General features: G+C 48.7%; 1 protein-coding gene across 1 annotated transcript in view; it reads right to left on the bottom strand.

Annotated features, from left to right (window-relative positions):
• Window positions 1–25,690, bottom strand: part of GRB10 (growth factor receptor bound protein 10) — a 202,510-nt gene that overhangs the window by 154,557 nt on the left and 22,263 nt on the right. Inside the window, exon 2 of the mRNA XM_015424873.1 lies at window positions 3,007–3,105. Within this exon, the coding sequence (XP_015280359.1) occupies window positions 3,007–3,057 (51 nt within the window). The 5' untranslated portion in view covers window positions 3,058–3,105. The remainder of the gene's footprint in view (window positions 1–3,006; window positions 3,106–25,690) is intronic.

Below are 25,690 nucleotides of genomic sequence, written 5' to 3' on the forward strand. Positions count from 1 at the left end.
TATGAGGTGTGGAATGGAGTGAAGTCCAGCTTCCATATGCAAAAGACCTTGAAGGTTCCATGTGCAACTGACATTCCAACTGCCTTGCGGGGAGGGGGGTGAGTTTGAGGTGTGGAATGCAGCGAAGTCCAATCAGCTTCCATATGCAAAAGACCTTGAAATGCTGGGCGGGACTGCACAAAGCAGCCAGTCAACCCAGCCAGCGTCTTCTGACTGACAGTTCAAGCGTCCATACACTAAAGGAGTGCATTTTAGAACTTTGGCACCCACTATTCAATTATATATAAGGAGAGATCACACCATTGGTCCATCACAGTCAGTGTTGTCTACTCAGGCTGGCAGCGGCTCTCCAGGTTCTCAGGCAGAGGTCTCTCACATCACCAACTGCCTGGTCCTTTTAGCTGAAGGTGCCGGGGATTTAACCTGGGACCTTCTGCATGCCAAACAGAGTCTCCCCGATCCTCGTCCAATGCTCTAGCCACTACACCACACTGGTTCCACGTACCCTTTATTAAAGTCAACCAATTATGACACAAAATATAGTGTACAAGCTTTTGAGTTCTTCAGAACTCTCTAATACTGGATGTTTACACACATGAGAGATGGTAAGAAGGGGGGGAGATGTAAATGCAGGGCATGACTTTGAGGCCGCTTATCTGCTTTGGTTTGGAAACACGTCCCCTTGCCCCCCTTGGCCAACTCCTGTTTTTACTGTTTCAGCTAGAAGAGGAGGTCTCAAAAAACTGGCTTACTAGGTCATAAACTGTGTAGGCGTGAAATGGGCTCTCATTTGAGAGCACATGGCACACCAAGAAGGTTGCAAAAGGTCAACACAAGACAACTAAGAGCAAATCCCGGTGCAAATGACTCCATGCAACCACCTCGATCACCTTTAGAACAGCCCTGCAAAAAAAGGACTGTCCAACCAGCCTCAAGTCACAGGCTGGGGTTGAGAGACAACTACTTATTCAAAAATCAAACAACAAAATCAAGGACTTCAAAGACTAACAACCTTAACTGAAAAGAAGGGCCAGCTAACAGAAACATGCATTGGCTTTGCATGCAGAAAATCCCAGTCTCAATTCCTGGCATCGCCAGCTGAAAGGCGGTAGGTGATGTGACAGACCTGGCCCTGAGACCTGGAGACCCACTGCCAGTCTGAGCAGACAATAGTGGTCTTAATGAGCCAATGGCCTGATTCAGTATAAAGTAGCTTCATATTTCTACATGTATGTCCTGCAGCTAACCAGGATGCCAACTACGTCCACGTATACATCTAGGCAATCCTTATACTAATAGCGAAGTTGCCCCCGTGAGTGCGGATATCTAAATCCGCGCTCCGGGGGCAGCTGGGGGGCAGGGAGAGGTGTGTGCACACGTGGGGCAGTCCCCACGTGTGCACAAAAATGCTAAAAGTTGAAAAAAAATTCGGGGGGATGTTTAAATCCCCCCGAAAGTGACAGAGTGTCCCCTGCGCATGCGCAGGGAACACTCTATAGCTGGCTTCGCCGCCGCGCAGCCGCCTCCTCCTCGGAGAAGGGCGGGCGGGCGGGGAGGACCGGCCTCGCCGCCGCCGAGCCCAGCAAAGGGGGGGGAAAGGACTGGCCTCTCCGCTGCCGCCTCCGCCTCGGAGCTGGGCGGGAGCTCTTCTCCCCCCCCCGCGAGTATCGCGGGTCCCCCTCTTGTATTACCCTATTTCCCTGAAAGCATACTTTCCTCCACATGTCCCAAAAAGTAAAGAAGGGAGGGGGCATCTTAAATTTGCATACAATGTTTTTTGTACATTAACAATACCCTTTGAAGCTTTTTTGATTTTTGTTTGAGGGGAGGGGAATTGTCATATTCACGGCCATCTTCTTTTCAGGTAAGCATAGTAGTTATCATAGGACCCAAGAACATCAGCAATACCATCTTAGACTCAGTCACTAGCTCATCATCTAATATGATATATGCTGCCATCATATGTCAACACCCTTCTGCTCTCTACACGGGACGAATGGGTCAGTCTAAGCCAATACATCAGACATTAAAAATAATGATATTCAGAGACAGGGAGAGGAGGAGCCAGAGTTCATTGGTAGAGCATCTGCTTGGCATGCAGAAGGTCCCTAGTTCAATCCCTGGCATCTCCATCTAAAAGGATCAGGCAGTAGGTGATGAGAAAGACCTCTGCCTGAGAACCTGGAGAACCGCTGAGTAGGCAATACTCTGGGTAGACAATACGGACCTTGGCGGACCAAGGATCTGGTTCAGTATAAAGCAGCTTCGTGCATTCAGTGAGAGAAAATTTCAATCTCCCAAGATCGTTTGCTGCATACTTCACAATCACCATCCTTCAACAAAACAACTTCAAAGGGCTACTCCAGTGTGAAGCTACTCAATTGGAATTCATTAAGAGGTTTCACACTATCTCACTCCCTGGGTTGGACTGGGACCATCTCAGCTATAAAGATTAAATACCTTGGTAAACCCTGGGAGTCCCTCAACCATTTTAGGTGTTAACTAGTTTAACTAGTTAAAGTCTCTATATTTTTCTGGATTTGAATTCAGAGGATTGGAACAAGCAAGCTCTAGCCCACAAAAGCTTGTACTGGAATAAAATTCCACCAGGTTTTAAGGTGTCAGAAGATTTCTGTTTATTTGGGCCACAATAACTTAACATGGCTACACCTCTGGAATTGCCATCCTGAATAACTGGATGTCACCTAGTGAAACCCCTCCTTATGACAGGAACTAAGGATTTTTTGGTTCACAGCTCAGACTTTTAATCTGTTATGAGCTTCACACACATCTAACCTACATTTACACTGGAAACTATAGGAACGACAGAGGAACAACCAGCATCAACTATGAAGTATTATTAACTCTGTGCATTAACTCCATTTGTGGAAACTCTAACGCACTGCCCAGATTAGCAACCAAGGACTCCTCCAAGTGAACAGATCCAACCCTACGACCGTAGCAAAAATGACACATGGTTTAAAAAAATATTTGGTCACCACTTACTATCCGGTAAGGATGGTGCAAGAAGGAGTCTGGGCAGCCAGCTAAAGCCATTTGCGCCTTCAAGGTTTCTTCAAAATGGCATCTACGGCTCTTCAGCACCTACAGTGTAAAGAAACAAACAACAAAGAACCGTGAGAAGGAGGACAAAAAACATACGGGAGGCATTTCAACAACTGTTAGCCCAGCAGACGATCTGATGAACAAGGAACAAAGAAATAGGGAGAAAGAACAACGCTTGCACTGTCATGTAGGTCTTACTGTAGTACTGGAAAGCCAGCAGATGGGTTAGCACCATTCAAGTTCGCAGAAGCCCCTTTTATTGGGTACACAAGCCTTGTTAAAGTCAACCAAAATTACTACCCCTCAAAACTTTTTAGTGGCACACCTGCATACACACAGAGCATAAGAAGAGACCTGCTGCATCAGACCAACGGTCCATCTAGACCAGCATCCGGTCTCACACAATGGCCAACCAGTTCATCTGGACGGCCAACAACAGGGCATGGAGGCTGAGGCCTTCCCCCGATGTTGTCTTCTGGCTCTGGGATTCGGAGGCTGGGGCACACCAACTGCTGTATGAAAAAGCAAGTGTTTCCAAATTTAACTCTCTCCCCCCCCTTGATTTCTTGGAGGTTCCTTTGCTCTCTTGGCTATTTTATGGTCCAAGGAATAAACCTGGATGCACTGCCTGACCCACCTCATCCAAGCGTCTCTGTCACTTTACAAGGAGCGCATGCATATGGGGAGGGGGGAGCACCAGTTTAACAGTGGAAATACTTTATTGGGCACACACCATGTACACGGGACTATAAGGCAGTACACAGCACATCACATGGCATTCATTAGCTACCAGCATTTTTTAAAAATCTCGCTACACAGATTTACCAGGGAGATGGAGCAATTCTAAGGAGCAAGCTCGTTTCTCTCGGGGGGGGGGGAATCAATTTCTGAGCTTTTTAGTATGGCACAGAAGAATACACACTTCAGTTTCTCTGGCACGGCTCTGAACTGAAATGTTCCTCAGGTCTAATGGCGAGAGGTCACTCGGGCCTCTAAAGCCTTATATGTACCTTAAATGTATAAATTTACCCCCAGAAGATCTTTGAACCACATGACTGTGACCAATTTCCTGGAGGATTTACACCACCCACAGGATTTTTCTACCATCACACAATTTCCTGCCCACCCTGCACACACCAGGACTCCTAGCAGGGATTTTGAAAAACTTTGAGGGGGTGAGATCTGGGCCCGGGGATAAACCCACCCAGGCTTAGATTGATAACTGAGGGATAAAAGAGGTAAACCGACAATAAGGAGGTGGCCTGCTTTTAAAAGTGAACAAGAAACACAAAACTGAGGGCTTCAGAGTACATTGCCTAAGGAAACATCTTTTCTCAGACAGGTTTATAACATAACAAAGCACTCTGCTACACCTTGGTTACACGCATCAAGTGCTGCTGGCCTCCTTTAAACAGGGTTGCCATCCTGTTGGGGAAGAGGAGGCGGCGGAGAAGGAAGAGACTGGATTTATACTAACTGGATTTACACTACCCGAAGGTGTCTCAGAGTGGCTTACAATCTCCTTTCCAGGGGTTGTTTCGTAGAAAAAGAGCTAGGGGAACTCATTAGCATAACTCATTAGCATATGCCACACCCCCTGACATCACCGAAAGTGTGTCATAAGGCCACAGCCCCTGACATCACCGGAAGTGTGTCATAAGGCCACACACCCCGCCTCCAACGGTCCCGGCCGCCGCCGGCGGCCTTGCAGCTCCACTGCTGAGCCCCATGAGGGGCCCGGCGGTGGACCTGCAAGGCCGGCAGGAGTGCAAGGAAGCCCCGCAAAGGCCCTCCCTGGCCCCAGGCAGGCAGGGGTGGGGAGAGGCAGGGAGGAAGCAACTTACCCTCCCTCTGCTCCTGCCTCCTCCTGGCTGAAGGAGGGCCGGAAGCGGGGGGGCCGGAAGCGGGGGGCGGGGCTTCGTCATGTGCCCTGCCCCCCGTACCTCACCCGGGGGAACTGCAATCCCCCGTGATCCCCCCGAAATGACCTCTGCTCCTTTCCCTTCCCTTCCCCACAACAGACACCTGGTGAGGTAGGCGGGGCTGAGAGATCCCTGAGAGAACTGCCCTTGAAAGAACAGCTCTGAGAGAACTGCGACTGACCCAAGGTCACACCAGCAACTGCATGTGGAGCAGTGGAGAATCAAACCCGGTTCTCTCACATTAGAATCCGCGCTCATAACCCCTACACCAAGCTGTCCCTAAGCTCCCGCCACCAAGCTCCAGGCCCTTCTGGGCCTCTCCACTCCAGTGGGAGCAAAGGGTGGGGGTGGGGATGGGGAGCAACTTCACGCGATGTGAGGCTTCATGATGTGATCTCAGATCCGAAGTAACATGATGCCTTATGTCATCGAGTCGCATTCCTCCTTGCCCCCCAAAGGCTCCCTCTGGTTGCCTGTGTTGAGCTGACAACCCTACTTGTGAACACCTTAAGGTTGCCAGGTCCTTCCTGGCAACCTATGGGGGATGGTGGGACTTACAAGGAAAAAGGCCTAGGCCTTGTTTCCAGTGTCACACAGGAAGTGATGTCATCACACCAGCTATGTCCAGGTGACACTCTGGCGTGTGGGAAAGAACTCTACGGTAAAACCAGCTTCTACCATAGAGATTTTGCCCAAATACCAGAATGTCACCTGGACATAATGACGCCCCTTCCTGTATGATGCTGGCAATGAGGCCTAGGTCTTCTCCTTTCTCCTGGTATGTCCCCCTGCCAGCGGGGACGTCACCTCTACAGGAGTGTGGGGGGGGGCTAGCAACACTAAAACACCTCAGTATTGTCAGGCAAGGAATCTGATGTCTCCATAGTTCTTTAATTCACACTCCTGCTAAAGTAACCCTTCCCTTCACACACAGCTTCCAATCTATAACTCTCAACCCTCAAAACAGAACTCTGGGCATAGTCTTTCTCTGTCACTGCTCTCATTGGCTCACTTTGATGCTCTGCCTGTCCCATCAACATAAGGTAAAGTTTTCCCTTGCTCGAAAGGCAGTCGAATCTGACTCTAGGGGGCAGTGCTCATCTCCGTTTCCAAGCCAAAGAGCCAGCGCTGTCCGAGGACTTTTTCATGGTCATGTAGCTGGCATGATTAAACACCGAGGCACACGGAACGCTATTACCTTCCCACCAAATCAGTACCTATTTATCTACTTGCAATTTCTTGTTTTCGAACTGCAAGGTTGGCAGGAGTTGGGGCCAGAGACAGCGGCTCACTACATCACGCGGCACTCAGGTCTCGAACTGTCAAACTACAGACCTTCCAGTCTGCAGCTCAGCTTCTTAGCCTCTATGACTTAAATGCCTAATCTTGTACCCCCAAGGAAAAACTACACATTCCTGTGGTGGCCCATGTCATACATATTAGCAACAAGTGATACTTTTACATATAAGTACTGCTATAATACTGATAAAACAGAGTATGACATATTGGCGTGAGAGAGCTTCTGCCAGCTGAGCAAAATGCCGTCCACAGTTCCCACCCAAGTAGGAAAAGAATCAGCGCTAGGTGACTCCAGCAGCGTGAACTGCACACAACTTGGACCATGGCCCTGCTGTAATAATACGATGCAACTGAAGCTCAAATACTTTGGCCACCCAATGAGAAGGGAGCACTCCCTGGAGAAGACCCTGATGCTGGGAAAGATTGAAGGTCAAAGAAGACGGGGACGGCAACGGATGAGATGGTTAGACAGTGTCATCGATGCAACGAACATGAAACTGAGCAAACTTCAGAGGACGGCGGAAGGCAGGAGGGCCTGGCGTGATCTTGTCCATGGGGTCGCAAAGAGTCGGACTCGACTGTGCGACTGAACAACAACAACAAAAATCATGTGTAATCATTCGATATGCCTGAAAAGATGCTAATGTATATTCAGCATTTGATTATATGTCATTTACCATGGTTTTCTTGTTATACAGATTAATTATAGAATACACTGAGCATCACACAGGAAGGAAGTGTTCTGCAAAGTAGGGATGAAGGAAGGAAATTAGGCATACTTGGACGAGGTAGCACAGGACTCTAGGGGAGGGCGGGAAGTGTTTCGTTTGTTGTAAAGGAAGAGTGATGTTTAGCTCCAGGTGCGGTCTGGTGTTCTCCCAGAATTATAAGCGATCTCCGGACTGCAGTTCCCATGGACAAAATGGCAGCCGTGAAAGGTAGATACTGTGCTTCCATGTCCTCCCTGAATTCTCATCTAAATTCCGTCATTCCCAGACGCTGTCCCCAAATCCGTAGGAATTTCCCAAGCCAGAGTTGGCACCCCTTTCCTTAAGTGGGGTTGCCAGGCCCAGGCAGGCAACCAATGAAAGACTGTGGACGTGTGATGTCACCTTAGGAGAAAACCAAGCAGTGACATCATGCCTCTCTGGGAATCACCAGAAACTCTATGGTAAAGCTATTTGTGGGGGCAGGGAACCCTATCCTTGAGTGTGATGTACTTTGTACAGCTATTCCCTCACAAGGTGCTTCAAGGCTTATCTGTTTTAGCCAGAGTTTAATCTAGCCCTCATAAAACCAAAAACTGTCATCATTAAAACCAGGTGGTGATTGCTTCAGACAAGATCATTTCTTTTTTTATCCAAACCATCATTCAGGAAGGGGTGCTAAGCACAAGGAAACAACATGTATGTTCTTGTACACAACCCCTTACCTTTGTGCCCCCCAACCCATTAAACAGGTTTCCTGTCTCTAGTTCTGAACACAGCCTCAGAATGCAGATTTTAAAAATCCGCTAAGTGCGGCTACGTACAGACAGGGAGGGATTTTTCTACACTCAAAATCTGCAGAAAAATCCCAAACATCAAGAAAGTAGTATGGGGAGAGATTAAAATCCCCCTCCCCTCTCACAGTGACTCCTGTTACTGAGATCTTGCAAAATCAGTCAGCACTGTGGGGTTGCCTAGCAACGTTACCGAGATCTTGCAAAATCAGTCAGCACTGTGGGGTTGCCTAGCAACTAAGGAACTGGTGACTGGGCCTAGACAACTCCAGCAGGACAGGTTGTCGGGCAAAGCAGGGACAGCAGTGTCTAGAAGATAAAGAGGAGAAATAGAGAGGAAGTGGAGGATAGGAAAGATACAATTTGCCTCCCTGGTTAGTCTCATGGCTTGTATTTCCTCCAGTACTTAATACGCTAAAATATTTTTGAAAAGATGACGCCAAACTTGCTTCTTTAAGGCCGCTGTGGCAACTAAAATTCTGCGTGCAAAATTTCTGCCACCCTGTTTCAAACCAGACCCAAACCCTTGCCTTGCCAAAATACTAAGAAACAGTCCACACTAGGCTTGCTAAGTCCCCCCGGGGGGCGGGGAAACCCCCGCCCCAGAGGCCCGTTCCCCGCCACCGGCGGATCGGGCCCCGGGGGGAACCCCACCCTCAAAGTACGCAACGTGCACATCACCCTCAGATGGTCGCGGCCCCGCCCCCAGCGTGCCCGGCGTGGTCGTGTCACTTCCTGGTGACGTGGATGAGGCGCACGCGCGCTCCGGGAGCAAACCGGGAGTCCCCTGCTCCAGATGAAGGTACGACTTGGCAACCCTAGTCCACACATGCGTGTTTCATCACATGAAGAATGCAGCAACCACAGACTGAAAGCTGGACAGAACTCTCCCACTGACAGCCTTGACCCGGATAGCCCAGCCAAGACTGATCTCGAAAGCGAAGCAGAGCCGACCCTGGCAAGTATTTGGGCGGGAGACCTTCAGAGAATACCGGGGCCGGGAGACCAGAGGCAGGCTACCAAGCCGCTTCTCCCAACGTCCTCCTTGCCCCAGTAGGAGTCGCCAGAGGTCGCCATGACTTCCAGGCACGAACTGAAGCGGTGAGGCCACAGTGTCGGAAGATGGCCTTTATAGAAAGCACATAGAACTGATGGGCATTCTGTCCATGGTGAAGGAAAAGTGGGGCTTCAAGATCTGCCTACTCAGGAGGTGTAGAAAAGCTGAAGGCACGCACTCTCTGGAAACCACCACCGGATCCAGGTGACTAAACCCTCTGGCTTTTCCTCAGAACTAACAAATCAGACATTTTAAACCACACACACACGTCTCAGGCTTCCGGAAACGTCCGAAGGAGGATCCAGCAGCCAAGTACCCCACAGCATCACCTCGCCTCAGAACCTTGCAGAGACTTAACCGATAAACACCGTGAGCTCACCATGCCTCAAAGCCATTGCGAGAACAACGCAGCGCCCGGCAAGACCTGGGAAAGGCACGGACAGAGATGAGGCTTTGCATGGCAATGTATGAACACGGGAACTGGGGGTGGGGGGAGAGACAAAGGGAAAGGCCAAAGCAGGCAAAGTCCATGCAGGGCCAGTGTCAGCACACCCTGAGGGGGGGGCATCTGCCAAGGCCCACGGCCACCAGGCCTCCACTCCCACGTCTCCTCTTCCACCAGCCTGCAAACTCTTTTCCCCACGTCCTCCCTTGCAAGTGGTCCACCTCCTGTGCTCCTGGCACCGTCACAGAAGAATGTGCAGGTGACAGAAGCCATGCCCACAATATTTTTTCTCCCTGATATCACCGCAATTGTGCAGAGCTTATATGCTAGCACGATTTAATGTTCTCCCCTCTGCTATTCTTGAGGGGAGATATAAGAAAATCCCTTATGCAATTAGATATTGCGGATGCAATAAGAGAGAAATAGAAACAGTTGAGCATGTAGTTCTACGTTGTAATTTGCTAAACGACATTCGAGCGAAATTCCTGGAAGTCCCCCTTAGCAAGGTAGCATGCCAACCAGACGGAAGCAAGCTACACTACCTCCTTACTTCTCGAGATTCGGAGATTATTGAATTGACTGCCAAGTTCTTTTATGGTCTTATAAAACAGAAAAATGTCCCTGATCATTCTAATTGAGTTCAATGAGTTAGTATAATGTAATTCAAGGTTTTGCGGTTGGGAAATTTTTATCTTACTATAATTTTAAGCTCATACAAATAGACATACCTTTGTAATGTTTCTAGAAGTTATCTATTTTTCACAAATTTTATAGGATGGCAACTGTTTAATATTTTATGCCAATAAAGGTATTTGTTTGACAGAAGCCATGCTCCTAGCAGCACTCCCAGCCCCACACACCACCCAGCGCTGGTGAGGAAAGGCCGTGCAGGGGGCCTGTGAGCGTGGTTCCTGGTGGGGCACAGGGGGGGGGGGAGTTTACTCTCCGCCCAGGGCCCCTCCAAAACCTGGAGCTGGCCTTGCGCCTATGGCCAGTTGTGGAAGTCCCTTCCAAGGATCCTGTTGCATTAGCCACTGAACCAGGGAAAAGATGTAAGGCAGGAAGAGGCTCTGGGGACCGCTCTCCTCACCCAAGCCCTGCTCTCGGCATTTTCTTCCGTGGGAACCAAGAGGCAGGCAGTCACGCAGCAGAGCCTTGGCAAACCTCCGCCCTTATTCTCGTGCCTGAGCTGTTGACTTCAGGCGAAGACACAGGTGTAAACTTCTACCTCCAGAACTGCTGGCTGGGATAAATATTCAGGAAATAAATCTGTCAGGGCCTCGCACGGAGATCTCCTCTTCCTATCCATCTCAGCTAGTCGTCAGCAAAAGGTCTTGTGACACACGGAAGGCTATGGCTCAAAGACAGAGCATCTGCTTGGCAGGCAGGAGATCCCAGGTTCAATTCCCAGAATCTCCAGTTAAAAGAAGAGGCTGAGGCAACGCGGAAGATCCCAGCCAGAGACCCTGGAGAGCGGCTGCCAGCCAGAACAGACAACGCGGACTTCAAAATACCAGCATACTGATTCATTGAAAGGCAGTGTCATGTACATGCTGGTGTATGGGAGGGAGATTTTAAAAAGGAGAACACTGAGAACTGGTTTTATCGGGGTTTAACCACCATTTTGCTCCCAGAGAAGCCAAAGGTTGCCAGCCCTAAATTCAAGTCAAAATAAAACCCCTGTTATAAATAAGTTGACCACGTCGAAGGGTATCTGAAGGGGTGCTAAGTATTTCTTTACGTTAGAGTCCACATCAGAAGCAATGTTCCCTCTAAGCTGTGGAGTCCTGTGAGCAAACATTCCACTTTGTGAGCTACTGGCATTAGAATTGTGAGCAAGTTATTTGGCTACTGCATAAATTAGTTTTCTCTGGAGCCCTCCTTCCTGAGCTGAGCCAAAAATGTGTGAGCCAGAGGCTAAAAAACTGAGTCGGCTCACACTAACTCAGCTTAGAGGGAACACTGATCAGAAGAGCCCTGCTGGATCAGGCCAGTGGTCCATCTAGTCCAGCACACAGTGGCCAACCAGTTCCTCTGGGCGGCCAACAACAGGGCATAGAGGCCTTCCCTTGATGCTGCCTCTTGGCTCTGGCATTCACAGGATCAGTGCCTCTGAACGTGGAGGTTCCCCTCAGTCACCACAGCTAGTTGCCACCGATAGAGTTATCCTCCATGGATCTATCTAATCCCCTTTGAAAGCGGTTTCTCCCTGTGCCCATCATTTATTTATTTCATCACATTTCTACACCGCTCCTTCCCGAAGGCTCAGAGCGGTTTACACATATATTTAATCATCTAACTAGGGCCACATATATTCAGGGGAGATGTATGCCTTACCAGGCACCTTAAGCAGCGTAGATCTTTTTTCTTTCTGAGGCGGGTCTTGCTGGAACCAAGCGGTAGTGTCTTTTTTTCCGGCGGAGGTCTGTTCTCTTCGGCTTGGCTCCTCTGGGATGGCCCTCCGTGGCACGCGGCTGCGCGATGAGTCGCACTGGTCTCTGTCCCGCAGGCTCCGACCGCGCTTGCGTCACCACGCCTCCACGCGGCCCAGACCACGCCTCCACGAGTTTCCTGCTGTTTTTGCCGCCGATCCGTCGCCATGTTCTTTTTCTGCCGGCTCGCTCGTTGTTCGCAGCCGCCGCTGCCCTCCAGTACTGGAGGTAGGATGCCCCCCCACTCCTAAGGAGTGGGTACCCATTTGTCTAATCGCACTTCATGACATCCTCTGGCAGCGAATCCCACATTTCCTTTTGTCCATCCTTAACCTACTGCCCATCGGCTTCACTGGATGCCCTCAAGTTCTAGCATTTTGAGAGAACGAGGAAAAATCCCCTTTGTCAACTCTCCCCACCCCATGCGTAATTGTATAAACCGCTATCATGTCCCCCCTTTAGTCATCTCTTCTCTGAACTGAAAAGTCCCAGGCTCTTCGGGCTATCTTCATAGGGATGGTGCTCCAGTGTAGCCCTATGAACCTGTGTTAAGACCACCCTCCTGAATAATTCAGTGTTGTATAGCTTGTGGAATGCCAAGACAGTCGTAGGAGCGCTCCTGACCTCATAAGGCAGGCCATTCTATAAGGTGGGGACCACAACAGAGAACTTTTACCCGCACCTTTGCTGCTGTGATTGCTTTTAACTGAACGCCTTCGTCTTTTGGGGACAGTTTTTATAGCCAGCATCAAGGGCTGTTTCACAGCTATAATTTCTGTCTACTCCCTATTGTTTTATACTTTTGGCTTATTTAACTTTGCCGATTCTTATGGAGTTTCTTTTAACCTCAAGAGTTGTCTTGAGCAAAATCCATGGAGAGACGGCATACAGATCTTCAAATGAGAGAGTTGCTTCCGTGCTGGTTCAGACACGCCGAAAGGCTTGAGCTCACGTGTGGAGGCTCCTGGCATGCTTAGAGACTGTATGACACCCAGGTCTATCCGACTGCCAGGAAGCCAGACATCGTGGGCTGAAGCGAGTAAGACAGCAAGAACTGCACCAGGAAGAGTACATTTCGAAATATGCATCATCCACGGGGTGAAGTTTGGGATTGAATTCCGCTTGTCGTGAAGTTACAGCCTTCACCTGGATGGCCCAGTCCTGTTAGCTCTCGGAAGCCAAGCAGGGTCAGCCCGGCTTAGTACTTGGGATGGGAAACCACCGAGGACGTCCAGGGCTGCTACACGCAGGCAATGGCAAACCACCTCTGTTCGTCTGCCTTGGAAACCCAATGGGGTCACCATACATCAGCTGTGACTTGACGGCACTTTACACACACAAGGAAGTTACAAGAAACCATCACCTGCTGGGTCACCCTGTAATGATTTCAAGTTATATGCGTGTGTTTCTTTAAATGGTTGGTAAGTGTTAGAAGAACGGGGGGGGGTGTGTGAAAGAGGGAGATGAATGAGTGAGGTGATTGGTTGGTGAGAGTGTGTGTGGGTGGGGTTATGGGGGGGAGAGAGAAGGCAAAGAGTTCAGTTGAAAGTCAGCAGTCAGCAGCCGTCAGTTGTGGTCAATCTACACAGAGTCTGAGAAGCAGTCTTTCTCACTAGAATCATATAGAAGCGCTGTGAAAGGCATTAAGATTCTAAAGGAGAAAGTAAATATACTTAAGGGGGCATATTAGGAAAGATCTAATATAGTCAGAGTATTTTAAGAGTGTGGGGGGGAAAGCTAACAGAGACCTCAGTAAAAGGGAAAGATTCTACTAAGCAACTTCACAAAACATCTTGTAACCAATACACGTCTTTTACCAATAAAGTTTTATCTTGTTTATTGTTAACCCAGAGTCTTATCCTCAGAACCACATAGTCCAACGAAACAGTCTTAGAGCTTGGGCACAATACTGTGAGAAAGGTTAATTATACACTGGAATTAAATTCCTGGTGGCAGCAATAGATACTTTGAGTGACAGAAAGAAACAAGAAGAAATTATTACGCAGTTCCGCAGGGCCTGCAAGACGGAGCTCTTCCGCCAGGCCTTTGAGTAGGAGCCGCCGCCCCATTATACCACCACCGTTAACGTATCTCAAAGGATGCACCAACGAGGCCCAAGGAAGACGTTGGAAATTGTAGAAGAGCTTCGACCATCGTCACTGGACACGTACTTTTTGGGAGCACCATCTGTAACTGTGGAGTTACCATTTTGGACTTAGGACATCAGTTACGAATTGAGCACAGTGGTTTTAATGTTGAATGTTTATTATGTTTTTATATGTTTTTATTCTGGCATGGCTGTGTCCTGCCCTTGTTAGCTGCCCTGAGCCCACCTGGGGAGGGCGGGATATAAATGTGAAAAATAAATAAATAAATAAAATAAACTACATCACACCTAACCACACAAAATAAGAGAGAGGTACTGCGACACACCCAATAGCAAGCATTAAAGAAACAGCAGCAACATGGAGAACGACGAGTTAAAAATCTAAATATTATTCCTTGTACAGGAAGCCACCCAGTACTAAAACTGAGCATACCAACAGTCCATTCTTGGCAATGGCAGCCGTTATAGAGTTGCTTCATTTTGCTAAACATCAATTTGTCATATCTAAACAGATGGTAAGAATTGCATCAGCTATTGGGGAAAACAATCATCCTTTTTTCCCCTGTTGCAAGAAGCCAAGATATTGTGCTTGCCTCATAAGAGAAGCTACATTGCCACCGTTAAGAATCATGACAGTATAAGATACTCGCCTGGTTACATCTGAACCCAGAGCCCATAACCACGCTCCTTCCCTTTTTTATAGCTGAAAAAAGAAGCCTGTTTACCCTTTTAGTTCCCAAGATAAGGAAGACAGGCATACAAGGGCCCCAGTCACACAAATGGTTTTGCGCCGGGAGAGGGATGGATCGGGGCCGCAGCAAATGGGCGCGATCCCACTGCAACATCTGGGCAGCGTTGCGCACCCGTCCCCGATCCAGCCCTTCCCCCGAAAAGACGCAGCAAAACTAAACCACCTACCGAGGTGGTTCTTCCAGGACGGCCGCATCAAGGCTGGCCGTGGGATCACCAGCCCGTTCTTCTGCCGGCGCATCCCCGGCTCCCATTCCCCTCCGTCGCTTCCCCCGGCATCTGATCGTGCCGGGGAGGGAATGCACCGCGGCTCAGGGGATCAATGTGATCCCGCCGCGGCGTGTTTCTTTAGGTGTGGCTTTAAAAAGCCGCCCTTTGCCCGTCCTTTCCCCTCCGTGTGGCAGGGACCAATGTTATATCCAGTTGCCCAGGAAGAACTAACTAGAGTCTGCCAACACAGGAAAGCGGTTGGCACTTAAATATTGGTTTTAAAGTGAAAACACCTTCAAACATTCAATAACGTTCCTTCCGATTTTTGTTGTTTTGCATTGACTTATATAGCTATTCAGAGGACGGCGGAAGACAGGAAGGCCTGGTGTGATCTGGTCCATGGGGTCACGAAGAGTCGGACTCGACTGTGCGACTGAACAGCAAATATAGCTATTGCATCTGCACAAAGCTCTGAGAGCTTGGACCATTGCATAGTTCTATTTTATTCTTTGGAAGGAGCTGGGTCAGTGGTTGGTAATTACCTTGAAAACATGAACACAGAGAACACATTGATGTGTATGCAAGTTAGCACTCCGTTACAGAGATCAGGTGAAGAAATGCAGGTTCAGGCAGAATGATTCACTTTCCAAAGAGCACCATCAAGTTACTTCAACCCCCTCCCATCTGAGATACTGGATTTCAACTTTGCTTCACCATTAGGGGAGGGGAGGGGGTTGTGGCTCAATTGAAGAGTCCCTTGCTTTGCATGCAGAAGGTCCCAGGTTCGGTCCCCGGCAGCTCCTGTCAAAACAGTCGGGCACTTGGTGATGTGAAAGATTTCTGCCCGAGACCCTGGAGAGCTACTGCTCCCTGATGCTGGGAAAGATTGAAGGTCAAAGACGACGGGGACGGCAAAGGATGAGATGGTTAGACAGTGTTATCGATGCAACGAACATGAAGTTGAGCAAACTTCAGAGGACGGCGGAAGACAGGAGGGCCTGGCGGGAGCTGGTCCATGGGGTCACAAAGAGTCGGACTCGACTGTGCGACTGAACAACAACTCCAGACTATTGGTTTTGTGTGTATTAAGTGCTGTGAAGTCACTTCCGACTTATGGCGACCTAATAAATTAATGATCTCCAAAATGTCCTGTCGTCAACAGCTTTGCTCAGGTCTTGGGGACTGAGGGCCCTCATGGCTTCCTGGACTGAGCTTATCCATATATGATGCTGGGTCTTCATCTTTTCCTGCTGCCTTCAGTGTTTCCTAGGATTATTGTCCTTTCCAGTGAGTTTTACCTTCTCATAATGTAACCAAAGTACGATAGCCTCAGTTTGGGCAGTTTCACCACCCACCACTGTTTCTCAGACAAGCTGACCATGACATCTAATGTGCTAACTCAGGAACATAAACAGCAGCTTCTTCTGGATTATGAAGGAAAGACATACCCGGCTAGCACCATATGGATGATGATGTTGTTCAGTCGCACAGTCAAGTCCGACTCTCCATGATCTTGACAGGCCCTCCTGTTTTCCGCCGTCCTCTGACGTTTGCTCAACTTCATGTTTGTTGCATCGATGACACTGTCTAACCGTCCCATCCTTTGCCGTCCCCGTCTTCTTTGACCTTCCATCTTTCCCAGCATCAGGGTCTTCTCCAGGGAGTGCTCCCTTCTCATGTGGTGGCCAAAGTATTTGAGCTTCAGTTTCATTATCTGGTCTTCCAGGGAACATATGGATGATGCCACACTGCAAAGCTAAGGACCATCACAAAAAAGTTCATGAGGACAGGGCATGACACTTCTGTGTAATTTTTCTTGTTGTTGTTGTTCAGTCGCACAGTTGAGTCCGACTCTTTGCCACCCCATGGACCAGCTCCCGCCAGGCCCTCCAGTCTTCCGCCGTCCTCTGAAGTTTGCTCAACTTCATGTTTGTTGCATCGATGACACTGTCTAACCGTCCCATCCTTTGCCGTCCCCGTCTTCTTTGACCTTCCATCTTTACCAGCATCAGGGTCTTCTCCAGGGAGTGCTCCCTTCTCATTTGGTGGCCAAAGTATTTGAGCTTCAGTTTCGTTATCTGGCCTTCCAGGGAACATATGGATGATGCCACACTGCAAAGCTAAGGACCATCACAATTAAGAGTCTGACAATGATTAAAAAGCAGTGACTCTTCTCATAACATGACCAAAGTACGACACACGTTCAGTTTAGTCATTTTAGCTTCTAGGGAGAACTGAGGCTTGATTTGAGCTAGAACCCATTTATTGGGGAGGGGGGGTCTAGAGGATCCATTAAACTCCCCTCCAGCAATCAGTCTCCAGGCCAAGCGGGTTTTTCCAGAAAAGACCGAATTACTGCCTTGTATTCAACTAAGGAATGCCTGCTTTACCCCCAGAAAATACCTAACTAAATAGGTCTTCACGCAAGCAGAGATGTCCTGAGTTGACTTCCTACCCTCAGTGGTGTTGTGTTCCTTATGCACTAGGATAACCTATGTGCCCAGTCGAGGAAGAACTGCTTTCATTTTCCAAATCAGTTTTATTTACCCTTGGAGACACCAGCACACAGCCAAACCAAGCTAATAATGTAGCGTCATGACATCCCATCCAAAATGTGATCCTTCTAAGAATAAGTATTATCAAAGTTTCTTATACTTTTAATCTAAGGAACTTGAAACTTGACACTTTAATATCGCAATGTATCTGTATGCCTGTTAACTCATTTGGAGTGTTGTCGTCTCGCCCCTGACTATTTCTAAAGACGTACAATATTTTCTTGTTTATTTGTTTGATCTTAAAAATTAATAAAATTATAAATAAAAAATGTGATCCTTGATTGACTGGGATCACTCTATGAAGGATAAAAACCCTAACAAAGGGAGAACGGGCACCAATTACATGCAAGATATAACGCACAGATCACATTCTTTATTTTTATTTGTTTGTTTCCATTTTTATCCCGCCTTGCCACAGAACTGGCTCGAGGCAGCTAACAACATTGATACACTAAAACAATAAATACATTAAAATACAATAAAGCCTAAGCGACTAAACAGTACTAATATAAAGATGGTGGTGTACAATAAGCAAACAAAGGCAATGATCAGTCGGTGTTGCAAGTGGGCCAAGATGTACTCCGGTGGCGTATTCGTCGGTGGCACATTTGCCAGCGGCCCACTCATCAGCAGTGGCCCCTAATCAAAAGCCTGGTGGAAGAGCTCCGTTTTACAGGCCCTGTGGGGCCCTGATGTTATCCGAGAGCTCATTCCACCAGTGTGGGACCGTCACTGAAAAGGCCCTGGCTCTAGTGGCCACCAACTTGATGTCTCTCGGGCCAGGAAGAATCAGGCAATTCTGTGTTCCTGACCTTAGTGCTCTCTGGGGCACATGTGGGGAAAGACGGTTCCTCAAGTAGGCAGGTCCCTGACCATATAGGGCTTTAGCGGTCAAAAACAGCACCTTGAAGCAGATCCGGTACGCTATTGGCAGCCAGTGCAATGCCTTCAGCACAGGCTGGAAGTGGTCCCGTATAGAGAGACCCATCAACAGCCTGGCTGCCACATTTTACACTAGCCGCAGCTTCCGGATCTGAGACAAGGGCAGCCCCATGTAGAGAGCATTGCAGTAGTCTAATCTTGAGGTGACCATAGCATGGATCAATGCTGCCAGGTTGTCAAGTTCGAGGAAGGGAACCAACTGCCTAATCAGCCGCAGATGGTAAAAGGCTGCCTTGGCAGTGGCTGCCACCTGGGCCTCCATTGTTAAGGCGGCATCCAGGACCACTCCCAAACTCCAAACCAATGGCGCCCCATCAAAGGTCGGGAGTGGGATCCCCACCCCTGATCCGCTCCGACTCAGGCACAGGACCTCCGTCTTTGTTGGATTCAGTTTCAGTCGGCTCAGTCTAAGCCAGCCCGTCACGTCACAAAGTCATCTGGGGTAGTGTCGGACTGGCCGCCCAACAGCAGATATAGCTGGGTGTCACCGGCATATGGATGGCACCCAAGCCTATGCCTCCGGGCAATCTGGGCAAGGGGGCGCATGTAGATGTTAAACAACATTGGGGACAGTACCGCCCCTTGAGGAACCCCGCAAGCCAGTGGGTACCTCTGTTAAGTATGGAACTCGACACCGTCCCGTAATCAAACAGTGAATCAGCTTTATTGAAGTAACAGGAACAGTAAGAGAACACACACGCAACAGTGGAGCGAAAGCTCCCTTTTAAACTATCCCGGGCTGATGTAGCCATGCCCTAGAATAGTTAAGGACCAATGGCATTACAAAGATAACACCCCATTAGATTCGTTCCCTCCTGAACACTTCTCTGCCTTCTGATTGGTTACATTCATACAATAACCAATAGGATTGTTCCAGCTTACAATCCTTGTCCTGGTTTAAGCTTATATGAGATGTTATACAGATAAGACAGAACAACCTCTGGGATGTCTGTTCCCCTAACAACCTTGGAGAAAGGAGACAAGCCATTGAAAGGCAAGCCCCTGGATCCCAGTGTCGGCAAGGCGGTGGATCAGTAGCTGATGGTCGACGGTGTCAAACGCCGCCGACAGATCTAACAGCAACAGCACCGCCGTCCCGCCTCAATCCAGATGCCTCCAGAGGTCATCTGTGAGTGCAACCAGTGTCGTCTCAGTCCCATTACCCGTCCGGTAGCCAGACTGGAATGCGTCTAGCATGGAAGTGTCATCCATAAAGCTCTGCAACTGAATCGCCACCGCTCTCTCAAGTAATTTGCCCACATAGGGCAAATTGGAGACCGGCTGATAGTTGGCCAATTCAGCCGGGTCCAAAGATGGTTTTTTTCAGGAGAGCTTCCTTGAGTGCCCACGGGAACAGCCCCTCAGCGAAGGACTTGTTGATAATATCCCTGAGGGCATCTCATAACCCCTCACGGCCAGCTTTTATGAGCCATGAAGGGCACAGATCGAGGCTGCACGTGGTTGGGCGTACCGTTGAAAGCAATCTGTCGACTTCCTCAAGGCTCAGTGGACTGAAATAATCCAGAATAGAACCAGAAGACGTGCATGGAGCCTCGAGTTCGCTCACTGTCTCACACCTCACCAACAAAAAAGGTCAACAATAAGGAATTTTGGTAAACTGTTTTTCCCTCCCTAAAGCTCTGTTTCCAGATACAATACAAATACAGTTCTAACCTTTAATATTTCTCTTGCTACCCCACTGGAGTAAACACATTAGAAGCTATGCCAGTCTCAAGAAATAAAATAAGTGTGGCCTTAACTTGCAGCTCCAGTTAAAGCTGACCCCCCCCCCCCATCAACTAATCAACTACGGCTAATCTATCCACTGAACCTCGCCAACCTATTTTAAGTCCCTTCGACCACTAAATTCAGAGACGGAACCACACCCACAGGGCTCACATGCAACATAAAGCCAAATGAACCGGCGGCTATTTATAGGATCAAAAGTCTATATCCTTTTAAACAAAATACCAACAGTGGATTCTTCCCTGTGCAAAAGTTATTCAAAGTTCCCTACAAGCCAAAGCACAATTTATTTGTTTGGAATTCTTCGCCAGCAAGGCTGGAATCTCTTTTCCCCTCTGCAAGGCACGCATCTGGAGATTCTTCAAATGTTTTGGGTTTGGCAAGCTACTGGGTGCCAGCTTCCATTCCCATTAAGTCACCGTGCAGACAGAAATACGAGGATTACTTGTGTGAAGGCAGGCAGGAGCTTCAGTGAGTCCATCCCAAGACTGACATGGCACCCAGGGAGAAGGCCAGGTACCACCTTATTTCTCTAGCATTTTCCTAGCTCATCCTCTTTATAGCATGTGGAACAGAAGCAGCCAAGATTTTTTATTTCCCAGCAACTGGGGGAGGGGAGAGAGTGAACAGTCCCTCATGGGGAATTTTGGGGGAAAGCCACAGCTTCAGCTTGCCAGGCCCTAACCTGAAATGTCCAGGCAAGTTCAATCTCATACAATCTCTGAAGCTAAGCAGAGTCAATCAACCACCAAGGAAGTCCAGGGTAGCTAATACAGAAGCCGGCAATGGCAAAACACCTTTTCAGCACCACCAAGCCATGTCCCAACCTCGCATAAAGAGATAATCTGAAATCAGAAAGTCAATTGTGCTTTAATGCAAAACATACAAATGAGTCTTGCTTGCCCATGCATGCGTTATTGGTGTCACACCTAAATTAGACACCCGTTTTGCAAAACTTTCGAGTCTGGTCAATTTAGAATGTGATGTTGGATAAACATACGGAGCAGAGGTCCATCAGTGGCTATTTGCCACAACACTATGTTTGGGGCAGTGGTGCTCTGTACTTTTGATGCTTCAGGGGGCAACAGTGGGAGGGATTCTGGGGTTCTGGCCCCACTGGTGGACCTCCTGGTGGCACCAGGTATTTTTGGCCACTGTGTGATGCAGTGCGTTGGACTAGACGGGCCATTGGCCTGATCCAACATGGCTTCCCTTACATTCTGTTACGTTCCCGTTGTGGACAGCGGCTAGAAATCGCTGCCACTGCTCTGGTATGGGTCTTCTTGGGAGGCCCCAGAGCATCCACCCTACCCCTTTATACACTCCTTTTCCAACAAGTTTCCCCGTACAAGTGACCGAATGAGGCGTGAGGACCCTCAGGAGGTGGTGGATGCTCCTTCGCTGGACGTTTTCAAGCGGAGACTAGACGACCATCTTTCGGGTATGTTGTGGGTATGTAGGGCTATCTTTCAGCTATGCTCCTGCACAGTGCGTTCCCCCGCGTTCCCCCCCCCGAAATGACCTCTGCGTGTATATGATTAAATGCAGATCAGGCTACTGTGGGAAGAAAAACCCCTACTACCATCTGAAACCAAGTTGACTTAGCTAGAACACAAGCAAGTCAGCCAAACCCCTCTTGCGTCTTTGTGGATGGGGAGGGAAGGAGGTAGCAATGAGAAAAGGACCTTAGAGAATTCTTGCATTTCACTACAAGGAATGTACCAGTTGCATCAATAAAGTCATTCAAAGCCATCAAGTTACAGAACTAAAATAGCAGTTACCAGAAGTGATCCTGTGTTTAATAGTTTCTTTATGGACGCCCCCAACATTTTTTAAGCCTTACATGTGTTATCTATACTGCCAGGCAAAAAAAAAAATCCCACACAACACTCGTTACAGAGTAGACGCCAGATCCAGGAAGCTTTTCTGCTCAGATCAAAATAGAACGCATTTTTGACGGCAGTGCCGAACCATTAGAGAACACAGCAGGGATGGCCAAAATTTACTGGCCCGCTTAGAAGCCTACAACAAGAAGAACTGCAGTGCTTTAAGTTCACTATTCATTGCCACCCTTCCACCTTATATAAAAATATTAACGTTTTGTTCACTGTACCATGGCTAAGTTCTGCTCAATCTAGAAGTCTTGGCAGAAGTACATTTAGAAGAGCTCATGTGCAATTTATGGGCAGTTTTCATCCCCCCACCCCCCATTATTTGTGGTACAAAACCTTGTGGTGGGGGAGAAGTAATACTACAAGGCTAACAGTTTTGCCTACCCCTGGCCCAGGACGCTACCTCCCTTCCTTCCTTGGCCTCACCTGGAGAGAGGGGCTCTCACCTGCTTCTCCAACCACCCCATTGTCCATTCTTATGGAGCCTAAGGAAGTCAAGTATGGTGGCCCCTGTTGGCCACGCTCCGATGGAACTGAAATCCTCCACCACCATGCAATTCCCTGCCAACCTCCCTTTCCAAGTCTCCCTCAGTCAAGAACTCCCAGTTCCCTGGCAAGGCGGGATACAAATCGAAAATAATAAATAAATAAAACTAAATAAATCCTTCCGGCTACACACCCACAGCTCTGCCCAGACCTGCTCCATTTTTTATATATATATATTCAGCTTATACCCTGCTCGAACCCCTCCCACGGGGTCTCTGAGCGGCTTACATAGTTTATTATCCTTAACTATGGGCACATACATCATTGGGGCGGGACTGCCTACCAGCACCCAGTAGGATTCAGTTGGTATTTCCTCGGCTTGTCTCGGCTCGGCTCCCGGCTTCTGCTCGGCCTCTCCCTCCCCTCTTTCCTTCAGACTTCGGTGGTCTTCTGGAGTCGACAGGCCATTCGTCGCGCCGATGGCAGCGTGGCTCCGGCTCCGTCCCTCAGGCTCCGCCGCGCCTGCGCCGCTGGGTCTTTGCGCTTCCTGGCTCCGCCTCCGCCGCCGGTCCATCACTCAATGTTACGTCTTTCTTTTACTTCCGCTCGCCACCTCGCCTGCCGCCGCCATTACACACCGCTCTGCCGCCGTCGCTGTTGCTTGCCCAATCACCGCTGCTAGAATCCCACCTTACTTCCCAATGGAGGAGGGTGCTCCCTGCCTTCTAAGGCAGGTACCCATTCATCTACTCGCAAGTTGTTAAGGTTTTCAAACCACTGGGTGGGCGGGAGCTGGGACTAGGGCCGGGTGCTCACTCCGCTAGATGTTAAGGCAGGTGCTTTTGCTCCCTGCACCACCACTCCCTTCCTGGAACGTAGCTGGGCATCTCCATCGCCCCAGCAATGGCAATGGCAGTGTGCCAGGGCTCTTTTTGTAGCAGGAACTCCTTTGCATATTAGGTGACACACCCTTAATGTAGCCAATCATCCAACAGCTTACAGTAGCCCCTGTAAGAAGAGCTCTGTAAACTCTTGGAGGACTGGCTACATTATGCAAAGGAGTTCCTGCTACAAAAAGAGCCCTGCTGGCAGTGTCACTATGGACTTACTGTCTGACACCCATTTCAAGGGCGTAACCCTAGAAGAGCGACACGCAGGTCACAAGCCACAGCTTGGCCGTACCCGCACTCAGGTCGCCAACATGGATTCCTTCCTCCCCAGTTTGTTGAGGCAACGAGAGATCAGCTGCGGGCTCTTAATGCATTAGCAGATACTACCTTGCACTTTTAGCGAAGTATCTGATTTCCCACCTGTTGGCGTGCTACAGTCAGCCATAATTATGCAAGAAAGAACACTTAATCCAAACACAGCAACAGCACAAGTGCTTTCAGGTTCACGTATTAATTATCCTTGGCCAAGGAAGTTACAGCTGCTAAAAACCACAGAGGCCCAAGATGAAGACAAGCGAGAGTACCACCTTGGAACTCATTCCAGATTCTCCCGGGTGTGCTTAACTATTAACCTACTTGGGTGTCAACATTAGCATTCCTCAAACCGTGTGTGTTTCCTATGTCTATTTTCACATAACTCTGAATACCAACAAGCAGTGTTCCCTCTAAGCTGAGTTAGTGTGAGCTAGTTTTTTAGCCTCTGGCTCACACATTTTTGCCTTAGCTCAGGAAGCACAGCTCCAGAGCAAACTAATTTATGCAGTAGCCAAGCAGATGCTCTGCCACTGAGCTACAGCCCACCCTCTCCTCATGACCTCAAGACCCACCTGCCTGAGCATCGCCATCCATTTGGGGATCCTGACCCAACGTCTGAAAACCTTTCAGGATAAATCTCAATCCTTCCCCCTTTTCAAAGAGGCGGATGTCAGAACACCAAGGCTACATACCTCTTCAGAAGTGCACATGCACACAAAGCTTATGCCCAGAATTAAACTTGGTTGGTCTTAAAGGTGCCACAAGACCCAAACTTTGTTGCATTGCTTCAAACCAGCACGCCGACCCAGTGTTCCCTCTAAGCTGAGTTAATGTGAGTTAGCTCACCGTTTTTTAGCCTCCGGCTCACACATTTTTGTCTTAACTCAGGGAGCACAGTTCCAGAGCAAACTAATTTATGCAGTAGCCAAATCGCCTGCTCACCACTTTAATGCCTGTAGCTCAGGAAGTAGCATTTTTGCTCACAGGACTCCATAGCTTAGAGGAAGCATTGCCAACAAGGGGATGAATGAGATGGTCCCCGTGTAACATCTTACAGAAAGTATAATACGCTACATTAAAGAGAAAGTCTCTGTAAAAAGCCAATTTTCAAACAATCCATTTTGCACTGCTTCCAGAAAACCAAAGGATGGCACTGGAAAAAAGTCTTTGAGGAAAGGAAGTCCCAAAGCCCAGAAACCACCACCAAGCTTCCTTACATATCCACAGTACGCCAATGACATACCGATGGCACTTTCAAGGACAGCATTCCCAGTAGACCTCTAGGGCCATGGTAAGATATACTGCAGGAAGAAGACGGGGAAAGATGGGCCTTCAGAAATGCAGAGCCATTATCCTCAGGTCGCCTCAGCCATTCGCTTTACTACTCAACAAAGCCTGATTCTCACATTACTCTGACCAGTGTGCCAGCTGCCATCTTGGAACTCACCCTAGGATGCCAGCCCTCAAGCGGTGGAAATTTCTTGGGAGTCACTTCCTGTTTTGAAACAGAAAGCGATGTCATGATGCTCTAGGAATGTCGAAATCCATACGGTTTTACCACGGAGATTGCTGACATTCCTGGAGTGTCGCGATATCACCTCCTTTTTAAAAAACAGGACGTGACTTCCCTGTGCTGTTTTTCCTTCCGGCCGCTTCCACTAAGCAAGGGAGGGGGACAGGGAGCATCACCAGGACATCACCCACTGCTACCAGGAGAGCAGCAACCCTAGCTCTTCCCCATGCTGCTCTGGTGATGAGCATGTCTTCGGCCAATGTGGTTAGGGAAGACTGTGCTTACCCACCACTCAGGCTACATGATACTAGAATAGCACAAGAGCATCCAAGGTTACCTGTAGACAAGGTCTACGCTCTCCAAGATTACTGCTACCTCTCCGAGAGAAGGAAGGGCCATCGCACCAGAACTTGGTGAGGGAAATCTATTGGAAATCTATTGCATTTCTATTGCATTTATTGCATTTCTATTGCATTTCTCTGGCTCTGAGTGTGCAGGTCTGAGAAAATCTGGGCTTCAAGGAATCTTCTTACTGAACGACCTAACAGGGCCATTCAGAGAC

This window comes from Gekko japonicus, unplaced genomic scaffold (assembly GCF_001447785.1).
Source record: "Gekko japonicus isolate JY-2015 unplaced genomic scaffold, Gekko_japonicus_V1.1 scaffold1220, whole genome shotgun sequence".
Taxonomy (NCBI): Eukaryota; Metazoa; Chordata; class Lepidosauria; order Squamata; family Gekkonidae; genus Gekko; species Gekko japonicus.